The sequence below is a fragment of the Labrus mixtus genome, chromosome 2 (genome assembly GCF_963584025.1).
Source record: "Labrus mixtus chromosome 2, fLabMix1.1, whole genome shotgun sequence".
Taxonomy (NCBI): domain Eukaryota; kingdom Metazoa; phylum Chordata; class Actinopteri; order Labriformes; family Labridae; genus Labrus; species Labrus mixtus.
In genome coordinates, this window is record NC_083613.1 from 19704916 (window position 1) to 19718216 (window position 13301).

Sequence of the window (13301 nt, forward strand, 5' to 3'; positions counted from 1 at the left end):
TTAGGTTTGGAAAGAGATCATTTACTCAGTTAAAATATTAAGTCTATGGCCTAGTGGTTAGTTTGCACACCCCATGTACAGAGGCTACAGGCCTCAAAGCGGGCAGCCTCAGTTTGAATCCAACCCATGGCTCCTTTGCCACATGTCATTCCCCACACTAAAACAACAAATATATATTAAGTCTACATATGTCAAGACATGAAATGTTGTCTCTGGGGTAAAATTTGTGAGTTACAGTAGGTGTTGGCTTTCCCAATCCCAATAGATATAATAGCAAGCAAATGAGAGCACAGCTTAGGCAGGATAAGGCAAAGCTCTTTAAAAATTAAAACTTAATCCAGTCTCTGGAGCCAGGAGAAGATGAAAAGAACATATTGACATTAAAAATATTTGGACAGGGTCCATCAAGATCATGTTAAAGAACAACCAATGAGTATGTTTAATATGACTAATTGTTATTGTATTGAGCTATTCAATTTTCACTGAAGATAGAGATTCTAATGAACCTATTTTTGTCCCTTTGTCCCACTTCAGGATCCAGGTGCTGGATGGCAGTTTGTTCTCTGGACTCTCTAAGCTGACCACCTGTGAACTTTACACCAACCCCTTCAACTGCTCTTGTGAGCTGCTGGGTTTCCTACGCTGGCTCTCAGCCTTCCCGAACAGGACCAGTGAAAGGATGGTGTGCGACTCCCCACAGGGATTCTTCGGATACAACCTCCTGAGCCAGAACCCCCGTATGCCTACCCAACGCAATGCTCTGCACGTACTCAGTCTTGTATGCACAGATGATGGCGTTACTCCCTTCTTTGTGCTTGGCTCATCTGATTCCACCACCCTTCCTCCAGATTTCGCTTCTCCATGTGGATTGGATGATTGCGCGTCCGGGACCCCTCCAGATGAGGAGATCAGCTTAAGCCCCATTTTCACGGATGTCAATCCAATCATGACGCTAAAGCAGGTTCAACATTCAAGCGCTGTGATAACAGTTCAGATCCCTCATCCGTACAAGAAAATGTACATCCTGGTGCAATATAACAACAGTTTCTTCACGGATATCAGGACTCTTAAAAACCAGAGAGAAGATATTGAGCTGAATAACCTAAAAACCAACACTGACTACACATACTGTGTGGCTTCTATACGAAACTCCTTGCGCTTTAACCACACATGTCTGACCTTGTCAACTGGCCGCCGTGCTGGGGCCGGAAGGACTGCCAATCAATCGTCAGCCACCCATTACATTATGACTATCTTAGGCTGTTTGTTTGGCATGCTACTTATTCTTGGGCTTGTTGTCCACTGCCTCAGGAAGAGGAGGATAATGGAGGAGAAGGAAAGGAAAATGAACAGGATCCAGAGGACTCTGATAGAGCTCAAGTATGGTGGAGAAGGGGATATAGAGGGGGGGAGTGGGGGGTCTGTCTCCCAGAAGCTTGCTGCAGGTGACAGTCTGTCCAGAATGCCATACCTTCCTCAGGGTGGTGAGATAGATCCATATAAGCTGCAGGAGGTGATAGAAACACCAGCGCACAAGCCTGCTAAAATGAACTACATGGAGGTGAGAGGGTCCGGTATTGAAAGGGAGAGAGAACGAGAGCGAGAGCGAGAAAGAGAGCGAGAAAGAGAGATGTCCCCTCAAGCAAATCCACAGGGCTCAGTAGCAGAGATCTCTACCATTGCTAAAGAAGTTGATAAAGTTAACCAGATCATCAACAACTGTATAGATGCTCTCAAATCGGAGTCTACCTCCTTTCAACAAGGGATGAAATCTCCCTCTTCAGCAGGTGGAGGGGCTGTTTCAACTGCAGAGCCACAGCTGGTGCTTCTTTCTGAGCAAGGAGAAAGAGGAGACAGAGGAACTGAGTTTCTTTCTCCGGTGTATAAGGGAGGAAGGGGTGGAAGAGATGAGAGGGGGAGAAGCTACCATCATTCGCTGCAGCGACACCATAGCATGGAAGCTCCTCCAGCCTCCAAAAGGCCCAGTACCTCCTCCTCTCCAGGTTCTGCCCGGAGCCCTCGCTCATTTCGCTCAGAGGGAGGCTACCACTCTTCAGAAACCCGCTATATTGAGAGGTCCTCGCCCGGAGAGAGAGGAGAGAGAGGAGAGAGAGGAGAGAGAGAGAGGGGAGAAAGAGGTGGAGGAGGTGGAGATTCTATCCGTACTGTCAACCCTGCAGCAGCTATTCTACGAGCTGAAGCCCAGAGAATTCGCCAGTACAATGAACATCGCCACTCCTATCCTGGATCCCAACAGCACCTCCAGGACCTGCAGCACCATCCCCAGATTCTGCAGGAACTGCACCATCACCCAGGCCGTAAGCCCTCTGTGTTAGATCCGCTGACCCTTACCAGGCAGGCAAAGCAGCGAGAGCTGGCCTACTCCCAGCTCTCACCTCACTACCCACTCTCACCCCAGTATCACAACCTCAGCTACTGTTCGAGCCCAGAAGAAGATGAGGAGGAGGAAGGGCTCCTCTGCACCCCAACCCTCGGGCTGTGGGAGAGGTTCAAACTGCACCGCAAGAGGCACCGGCAAGCATCCATGGAGGACGAAGGATACGTGGCAGCTGGGCACGCCCTTAGGCGAAAGGTGCAGTTTGCCAAGGATGAAGATCTTCACGACATTTTGGACTACTGGAAGGGTGTGTCTGCACAGCAGAAAACCTGATCCAATATCTGGAAACCCCAAACCCTTTGAAGATGGAAAATAACAACAACCGTAACATGATACAGATACAGAGAATAATAGAAAAATGACCTGTAAATACAAACAAACCACGTGACTAACAGGCTCTAAAGAGTCTTTTGCACACATACAGTATGTCCATACAATACAAAATAAATACACAAACACTCACACACAATGGCTAACACTTCATCCAAACCAAGCCTTTTCTTCTGATAACATCAAGGAGGACCAAACTAATATATTATATTAAAAAGCAGAAATCATTACTTATAGAGAGACTGAGTTACTTTTTCTAATGTAATGAGAATTATAGCTCAGACTTATGTAGCTATTTGTACTAAGTTTTGAATGAAGAAAAAAAAAAACTTGAGAACAAAAACCTTAAACTTTGCCAGGCAACCCATCCTGAAATGCCTGCTTTTAATCTGCCTTGAGACTGATATTCATAAAAAACCTTACAACAGCAGATAACCTCACCCTCACATTTCTCATTAAGGCAGAGGATTGCTCAAGATTTTTGTTTTTTGCTAGGGTGGTCCTTTTTCATCACACCCTGTGATTCTGCAGCAAAAAAAAAAACTATTTTGAGAAATAAAAAATTTGCCATTATTTGGGAAATTTTAAACATGAAAAAACAAATTCTGGATGGGTCGCCAGGCAACGGTAATATTCAACTGTGCTGAGAATGAGTAGGTAGCTCTCAAGAGAGAGTGAGTATAATGTGCCAAATCAACCAAGGGGATAGTAGAGCCCTACTGTGTACCAACTCCTCGCCACTGTTTTTATATACAGAATTTAAAAGTCCTAGAATGATATGTTATTACTATTAATTATTCTTATTACATTACTGGTCTTCTTATTATTCCTATGCTCCTCATCATTAATACTCTATCATTTGAATATGGCATGGCTCTGTCGTGTGACTGTGTTTTGACTGTTTTGAACCTCTCAGCTGAGAAGTGCGCACCAACAGAGACAAACAGTGTGATGGACGAGACATTTGAGTTCTTCTTTTCTACCAAGAGGAATGTGCTCTCTAATGAGCCAAAAACAAGGCCCTCTTCTCTCTTGGTGAAACCCTGCTACCCCTGCTCCTCATCCTCCTGAAGAGGGAACGCTATACAGATGCGAGAGAAAGAAGTTCTATATTTGCAACAGACCTGACTGTTTTGTTTGTACAACATGGTTTTGAAATCTTTCAGACTTTTCAGACACCAGATTCCCAAGTTAGTTACCTACCTGCTTACTTACAATTGTACGTTTTTGATTTTGAAATCCAACTAAAAATTCTAATCTTCAAATGAATGTCTTCAATTCCCAAAGGGGGAAACATATCTGCACTGTTCAAAATCAAAAAACGACTCTTAGGAAAAGACCTGAAACTCTCAGCTTTCTTCCCGATATACTGTAGATCCACTGTGTTTTATCAACTCTTCATTTTCTTTTCTCCTCCCATTTTGCAGGTTTTTTTAACTTTTGATTTTTGAATTCCTCTGGTTCCACTGTGGTGCCGTTGTGCCAACTTGATAAATCACAAAAAGTATTTGAAAGAATTTTAAATACTATTTACAGACCTCTTCTCCTCTACATTGATACATATAAGTTGCCAAACAGATCAATTTGCACAAAACGATCAATCATCATTGGCTCACTGCTCCCGCCTATCCTCTAATCATTTCTAAGACCAAAGTACTGTGGTAGTAAATTAACCTTAAAGCCCCAGACCCGGCCCCAACTATTTGCTCACCATCATCCTTACAGTTACAACTCTAGCACATGCATACAAATACATGTTCAAGTGTGTACGTGCACACGACACAACCATAACCACACACAGATGAATGTATTCTTTGAGAAAATTAATACTGTTTATTAGCTGTATTTTCTGTTTCTGATGTACAAGCTGTTTTGAAACAGTGTCCTCATCTCTCAGATAGAAACTTTTTTTACAAATGGCCTCTGGTGTTTTGAGATTGGGGAAAAATTAGGCAAATTTTCCGAAACACATCTGGCCACACCAGGCAGATCCTAATGGACCAGTTTGTATCATAATTTCAGCCAGACGTCCACAAGGCGCCCAACATTTTCCCTGCAGACGTCTGTTGAAGAAATAGCAATGGGTTTTTGCCTTATCAATTATTTTTTAAGGTTCTGAATTGTGCAGTGTTAGAATAAAATGTTAGTATCACTAGCGTGAAGAAAGAGACTACGTGTGTATCTGCAGGATCTAAATAACGGGGGCTGAAAAGAGGAGAAAATGTGATAAGATAAATACTGCTGTTTATACGTTACAGAACTGTGTTAAAACAATTATTTAAGAAGGGTGTGAACCAGGGTTGGAGTCAGTCTCAATTCAGTAGGTTTTGAATTCAACAAGTTTGTTTTGACAGTATTGACAAGAAATTTGTAACAACATGCTTATACTTAGTGAATCAAACTCACTTTGCATTCTGGATTGAAACAAAAATTGACTCCAACCTTGAAACAACACTGAAAACTAAATAATAGAAACAAAAGAGCTGGCAGACAATTTATGGTGAATGGAAATACTGTATAAAATACATTTTTTTCTGCTATAATGAGTTGAGAATGCTCAAGTCATCAAGCCTAGTTAAAGCCATAATCGTGGGTTAGTGACATTTCCACAGCTGTTTGTAGCACTGGGAAGTTATTTCATTTGTGTGGCTCTAAAGGGACATTTTCTCTCCTTTTCCTGCAGCAGCGACAAACACAGTTCTGCTGCAGCAAACAAAAAACTCTGATCTAAGAGGATACTGGAGAGCCGTGGTTGTTTCTGTATTACACGTCCCAGATTGCGGCTTTAACTTAACAACAACAGCCTTAAAACATTCAAGTTTCTTTAGTCTTTGTAACTTAAACATTGCTTTGAAAATCAAAATAATGTCCTGGTTTCTTAACTTATACTATCATGACTGCAATTTTATAATTGCTTGATTCTTAAGCCTCACTTGAGCATTTTTAGAGTAACAGTTATATTAATGTAGCGATGTATTGAACTACTGTTTTTTTTTCCTGTTTTGTTTTTGAACAATAATGGCCTGAATTTATCATGTGTCAAAGAGTAGCAGAGCTTTTCTAGAATCAGACATCAAGGAACTGAGGGTCGAGGAAACCAGTCAACAGTGACCCCAATCAGTGCTGCTGCTATTCTTTGAGGCGTGATGAAGAGAAACTGTGTTTTTTGAAACAACAATGCCTAGAAAGTGGAAATAAATAGAGATCCTACTGACAACAGAGACAGAGACGACAATGGAGCATGCTGCAAGGAAATCTTCAGTGGAAGCTTGTGTTATTTTCTTCAAATGAATGACTCAGGAGCGAGAAAGAAAGTGAGAGAGAGAAACGTTCTGCCATAGGATCTCTCAGAGGCTTTATTTATTTTCGTGTCAAAAAAATTAAAATGAGCACAATAAAAATAGCCTTTCTTTCACTGTCTCCTTTCCTGGAGAAAAACTATACACATACAAGATGTTTTCAACACTCAGGACTTTCATTTTACATCTCTACATTGAACAGTGGTTGATTAATACTTTTGCTTCAGTAAATGCTTAAAAGGGTTATCTATATATCACAAAAAAAACATAGCTTCAGTGGCATCTAGCCATAGAAAATTCTGGTGTTATTTACGGTTTTGTAATGTATGTCTCTGAAATTTGAAAAGTTATATTGAAAGATTATATTAAAAAGTTATAATTAAAAAAATGTAACATAAATATCTCGTTCTTAGCACTTTCCCAGTTTCCATGAAAAAGACGCAGTCAAGACTTGCGAATGATGCGCAGGGGAACATGTAGCTGAACTGCAGGTGTCCCAGCGTTATTCTGGAGTATAATCCATAGTAAACCAAACACTATTTCTTTACTTTGTTGGCCGCAATCCTGTACAGCAGTGTTACAAAATCTGTTCACATAAAAATATATTCATAGTTATATACGAGAAAATATGTTTGTGCAAGATTGAGAGTGGGAGAGTGAAAAGGAAGGTATGGTACAGGAAGAATTGTTGTTCAGTAATTTCAGAAAGTCAGACAATAATAAGCCAAATACATTCAGAAACTGTTGCACTGTCTACAACTCAGCTGTGGTGGGACGTTTATGATGGGTTTAAACCATTGTCTGATTCATTATCCCATGATCACTAATGCCTCATTGCATAATTGAGTAATCAGACTAAGGTGATGCATTTTTTGCTTTGTGTGATTGCATAAAAACCCAATGCAAAGATATTTTACACTATAGTTATAAGTGTTCTAATTTTACACATGCTGCATGAGACGCAGCCCAATTTCAAAGAGGCAACATTTAACTCGAGAAATAATTATTCGAACATTGTTTTCAGGATTTATATTCTCAGGTATTCAGAAAAAAAGTATTGTAATAGTTTTTGGGATTTCAGCCGTCTAACAAAGCATGAACATCAAATTTTAACAAAGTAACATCAGTCCAGTATGTTGTCATTTTGGATGCCATTCTGACCAGTTCATTTCATACAAAGCACAAAAAAGGCTGTTATATCCTCATTTCCAGATTCAATCAGCTGACGTGTTACTAAAGTTTCTTCTCAGCTCAACATCTAAGACAGACACCTATAGTTTAAGTCCATAGAATTAATCCTGGTACTTATCACAGTTTACAGTTCATCAAACTGGTATGATTCAAGTAGCACAGTAAAGTTTATTCAGATCGTATCGTTTTAGTTGAGGGTGCTAGAATGGTTATATTTCAAATTATCATTAAGCAAAGAGAGCAGCTGATGGGAAAGTCATCCGTTTTTCTGGTATTTGATTGAGTATTGGACAAACTGGAGTTTTTGGATCACCACAGTATTATATTCTCTGCTTTCAGTAGATGTTGAACTTTTACACTTAACCTGTATAAACTTTGACCAGCAAACATTGCTGGAAATGGAAATGTCAAGAAATCACAAAAATGACCAGGATTCATCCTTTAGGAAACATGGATATCCAGGAAAAGGGCAACCTTTATGATAGTCGTTGAGATACCCAACAGACATTGCCATCCAATGGGAAAATGCTGCTAAGGGCCAAGGTGGAGACAAAACGTACAAAGCCCTGCTGTGACACAACATAGCTACATTAAACAATAATCCAGTGAGAAAGGTTCTATAATCGTGTCCTGTTCTGTCCTTTATCCTAATATTTGATTTACTCTGTGGCTGCACATGGGCACGCCATGAAATATCTACTGCTTGACAATTTAACTTGGAGCCAATTTGGAGTTTTATATCTCAAGGCAACAAAAAGACATTACAATAAATAATAGTTCAAAATGTTAAGTCCATTAATGACTGACATTTGCAAAGTTAAAGAAATGTCATATACCATGTTAAAAATATAATTTGGCAAGCCTACACACTGAGTCATCGCACTCCAACAAAATCTGGGTAATTGTAAAATACTATTAATTAGTGTCTTTGAGTATCTAGAAAAGCACTATAGAAGACCAATTTATTAAAAAGAATCATTTTAGGTTTTTTTGTATACATGGAGCAAAAATAAAACGGTGGTATAACCGTCACCAGCAATTTCAGGACCTTTTGTAAAAAAATATTTTTTTAAATCACTAGTTTGATTTTGCTTTTAGAAGCTTCATCATCATTATCTGAAATGTGGGTTACCTTTATTAAAAAATATATCTTAAATGGCTTTGACCCCCTTACAGCTGTTTTCTTTATAGTTAGACCATCTAATTACAGAGAGGGACTTTCAATTAAATTTTCAAATTGGTTAATGCTTTGTTCTGAGAGACATCATTGCTGCTACACAAGGCAGTGGCTTTGCTTTTTAATTTGAATTCATGTTAGAATTCTGTCTGATACTGTGGTTACAAAAGAAAACAAATTATTCCTAAAAGAAAGTTACAGAAACTAAACTGATTATCAAACTACTGGATCTTCTTCGCAACATGGATAGTTATGTCACAGAAGCAATGGGTAAGTCAGTGTTCTCGGGGCTGAACTCCACTGAAATCATAAATCAAGATGAACTCATTGGTCACTTGATGTCTTGCTTGAGCTCGGGAATTAAACACTATGAACACAAAATCTGTGATACAAACTGGGGGGAGTGACATGTTGGTTTTAATGATGCAGTGATAAGGTGTCATGACTGTAATGATAAAATCCATGGCTGAGAACCAACAAACTATTATCCACCCCCCACCCCCACTATAGCTGCTCGCTACTGTGTAGCCGTTTTCACATATGCACTCCGGTATTATCTAGATAATTACAGGAGGACCGCTCCGGAGATTCTCCCCACCTAGCCGTTCACATATGCTCCTCACAGCGGGGGACTTTCCCTGTCAGAGGGCAGTCACTGTATATAAATGTCACTGGGGTCCCATTGGCTCGAGGTGAGCTCGAGGTGAATCCTCAGAGTATATCCTGCTGCATTCTCACATCAGCTCACTCAGACTTTCTGCGGAAAAAATACTAGGGGTCTGGCTGGAGAAACTCCGGGTAAAGTCTGTGCGAAAAATTCAGTTGTTTGCATTCACATATACCCTAAAGCCCCTCCGGGTAGACTAATCTTTGGAGTTTTTCAGGAGATTTCCATATGTGTGAAAAGGGTTTATGTAAACTTGATATTTTAGCTAGTCAACACAAGATAATGCTAATGTTTATCCTATGTTGAGTTTCCATCTTAGGATCTACCTGCTGATTATGCTGATGTTCCTATTTTTCAAAATTAACCAGTCCATGTAGAATTTAGGATATGAAAGAGATTCTTCAAAACTAGTTAATATTTCTTACCTGCACTGGCAGCCCGGGAGCTCTTCCAGGAGAAGCAGACACATGGCCTTCCGATCTGTGGTGAGTTCACAGTCTAGAATTTGGCAATTCACTTAGCAGTCACTTTTATCAAAAGTGACGTACATCAAAGAGAAAGAACAACACCAGTAAGGATCTAGAGAGGAGGAAACAACGTCAGTAAGGGCAAACAAACAGCTTCAAGTTTGATCACACACAGGTGCTGACACTCAGTACACAGAGGCAAAGCACAACATTGACAGCTGTTCTTGAGAGTTCTAATCAGCATCAATACCATCCTAAATAATTTCATCAATTATTGGTCATCAAACAAAAATCATCATCATCATCATCATCAAAATCATCAATATCCTTAAGTGTGAAGGTATCCATGAAAAAGCTGGGTCTTTAGCTTTTTCTTAAAGGTGCAAAGGGACTCTGCAGATCGTGTGGAGTTTGGTAGTTGGTTTTGTTGGATGGGGGGGGGGGGGGCATTTCAATTTACAATTGAAATGCATTGGCTTGAAGTACATTCAACCATGAAAAGAATGTAAATTCTTGTCCCTACATGAGTCTTGGCCCTAATAATTTCATCGCTTGTTTCACAACAACCATGAGACCAGTTTTTCTCATGCTGGAGCACAATTGGTTACAAAGTTAGACAATAACACCTACAGAACAATAAGCCTTGATCAGGAGCTTATTTTCCCAGTTGAAATAACTTTTTAGAATCATAATGGTGGTTGAATTTATGTGCAGGAGCACATTCCTTTTCCGTCATGTACTAAATGATGCAACTTCAGTACACAACCAGTGAGGTTCATTACTCCTTATCTCTAAACTGCTGTGTTAGAAGTGGCTCGGGGGCCTTATTTTAGGCGGCTTCTGTCAAGACAAGAAAATGTTCTTACAGGTTTTTTCATTATCCTCCCATCTCCTATCTATCCTGTGTGATTTTAACCCAGGGCAGGTGTCGTATGTCTCCACAGTTACATCATCTGTCTCTCCAACCTCATTGTGACACCTCGGATCGCTCTTAAGCTCACATAGACTGACAGGAGTAGTGGTGCAAACTTAAACACTAACCAATGCTGAGGTAGTGAGTCACACTCTTAGGCCCGGAACATTAAAATTGTAATTATACTTCACACTAAGGATACAAATAATTTACTGAAATAGTGCTCAAATACTGAATCTGTCAGGATGATTAAATGCAGGATTTAATCCAGGATGTATCAAAATTATTGCATTGCATTATTGCATATTGCTTTTGCTAGTACCAGCAATGGAGACACGCCAAATTTATCCAATCACTTCACTTATTAAAATTTCAGTTAAAGATTGTCAATTCAGTTTCTATTCGGATTCAGATTTTGGTCTGATTAGTTAAAGAATATGTGATTTTTCACACTTAAATGTAGAAGGAATCAAATATATCCTCTGAAATATCTCTGTGAGTCATGACTGTCTACAATGAGTGTGACACCCGAGTCCTGCTGTCTGTGATGTTTTCCAAGCTTACCGAGCCGTAGCTACACTTTGTTTACATCGCCAGGACGGCCGGCCGGCTGGCTCATCACCTTGCGTATAAAAGTAGTTTAATTGAGGGACTAGAGAAAAGAAGAATAACATATACTGTACTCACTGCTTAATTGAATGTCACGTAAACGTTCATTTCGTGTAAATTTGCATACAGTGTGAAGCTACGAGCATAATAAAGATCGCTAGCATTAGCATGCTAACACAACAATGCAGCGCGAGTTGTTATGGTTTCATGCTGGTGCTCAAGGGCGACATCTGCTGGATCAAAAAATCGCATATTCTTCCTTTAAAGTCTTAAATTGGCACACACTGTACAGGATATGAATTGTATTATAACTCACCAGTTTTTATTTTTGGAAGAAAAAAAATGACACAAGTGATGCATAATTAGGGATGTGACTGATCTGACTTCAAGCTGCTGTGTTGTAGCAGTTTGTCAGGAGACTTAAGGCCCGACTCAGCTCCAGCTCAGCCTGGTGTTAAGATGACCAAAAGTTTGACAGTCAGCATTTTCAATATGGCAAAGGCCATGGATAGGCTTCCAAAACAGCCCATCAGAAACAAATGGGTGTCTTCACTCACACGATGTCTATGTTTATTTACAGTCTAGAATTTCAAATCATGTTTGAGTCTTACCATTAACGATTGTCCCGACTTAGTCCTTGTGAGGAGATGACTCACTCCAACCACCTTGGTTTATTTGGAGTTGTCGTGGAGGAAGAGAATGGCGTCCACTGTGGATGGCTTCAGCGATGTCCTTCTCTGGTTGGTGGTTCTTCCAGCAGTGCTAAAGTTGCATTCACTGCTGCTACTAGCTGGAAGAGCCAGAATGCCCAGTTCAAGTGCACCCAACCAGCTTCAGGTAAGTGAGATGGTGCTGTCGCTATAGCTGCTCAAAGATCCACGTTATTCTGTATGACGCAATTCTTTGTCCACACCATCGATTTTCCTGCAGTTTTAAGAAATTGTAAACTTCCTCTGTGAAAATTTTAGTTAGATGGCCATAATCCTTATCACATGAATATTCACCACCTGAATGAGCCATGAGCTGCGCTATGTAGTTAAACAAACCTCAGCACTGAACAGGAAGCAGTGTAAGGCAAGGCAAGTTTATTTATATAGCTCATTTCAAATATCATTTATAAATATATGCTCCGAAATGGTCTGAACCAAAGTTCCCTGACGGGCCCTGACGGGCTCAGGTCGGGCATCTTCAATTGCAAACGTGACTGGCTGACACACAGACTTTTGATGTGAATGGGTGTCAGACGTTAGTCTTTTTATTTAAAGTCTTTTCAAAGTCTTCTAGTGTATTGAAGGCATTAGCTGAAAGTGAAAGTGACAATTTAAAAAAAAAACAGATGCTCACATTTCAGCCATAATGAAATGTCCTTCAGATAGCAATAGCCCAGGTGACCCATAAAACAGGGTCTACTGCATGCCATTCATGTATAAATCTGTACTATTGACTTCAGATTACAACAGAGGAATCCTTGATATATTTGGAAATGCTCAAACGGTTGTATAAAAAGATAATAAAACAGACACACTACATGCACTATTAATTAATGAAAAAGAAGATTTTGGATTGTTAATAAATCAAGGAAGCATATTAAGAAGTTGATGATTTAATTATTGATATTTGCAATCGTAATGTTAGAGATATTTTGAAAATGTGCTAGAGGGGGTCCCAACCATTGCTTGATGCCATATGGGGGTCCTTGGCATGGCAGTTTGGGAACCTATGGTTAAAAAAATGTAAAAACGTCAAGATCTGCTTCTGTTTTTTTTTTTACTTTAACAATCACTCGTGATATTTCCGAAATTCACATAACCCAGTGGTGACGCAGAGCAAGAAGTTTATTAAAGAGCCCTCTCGGCAAGTAGAGAGAATCCACTTGTGTACCCGGTGGGGCGGTTGAAAAGGGCAGCCAAACAACTTGTGGTATTACTGCTGCTCACAGTGGAAGAGAACCTACATTAAGTCTTGTTTTGAAGCACTATGGTTGAGAGCTGCCCTTTCTAGATGTGCTCTTATCAAAGCAGTCTGACGCAGAGCAGAGAAGGAGCCTCAAGTTTACCCCCCCCCCCCCCCCCCCCCCCTCCGTGTCAGCGTTCTGAACACAAGTAGTTGTCAAGCTCATCACAGCCAGAGCAGTGGTGACCAAAATATCTGCTTTTTTCATGTGTGCTGCACATCTCCACCTATCACTCTATTGCTGTTCACATCAATGTGGGCCTGAGTACAAAAAGAAGCCCCCCCCCAGGCACAAAC

General features: G+C 40.2%; 1 protein-coding gene across 1 annotated transcript in view; it reads left to right on the top strand.

Moving 5' to 3' along the window:
* The window catches only part of LOC132987880 (protein ELFN1-like), a 125043-nt gene extending 118902 nt beyond the window's left edge, over positions 1-6141 (top strand). The window contains exon 6 of the mRNA XM_061054861.1: positions 535-6141. Within this exon, the coding sequence (XP_060910844.1) occupies positions 535-2671 (2137 nt within the window). The 3' untranslated portion in view covers positions 2672-6141. The remainder of the gene's footprint in view (positions 1-534) is intronic.
* Positions 6142-13301: the final 7160 nt, after the last annotated feature.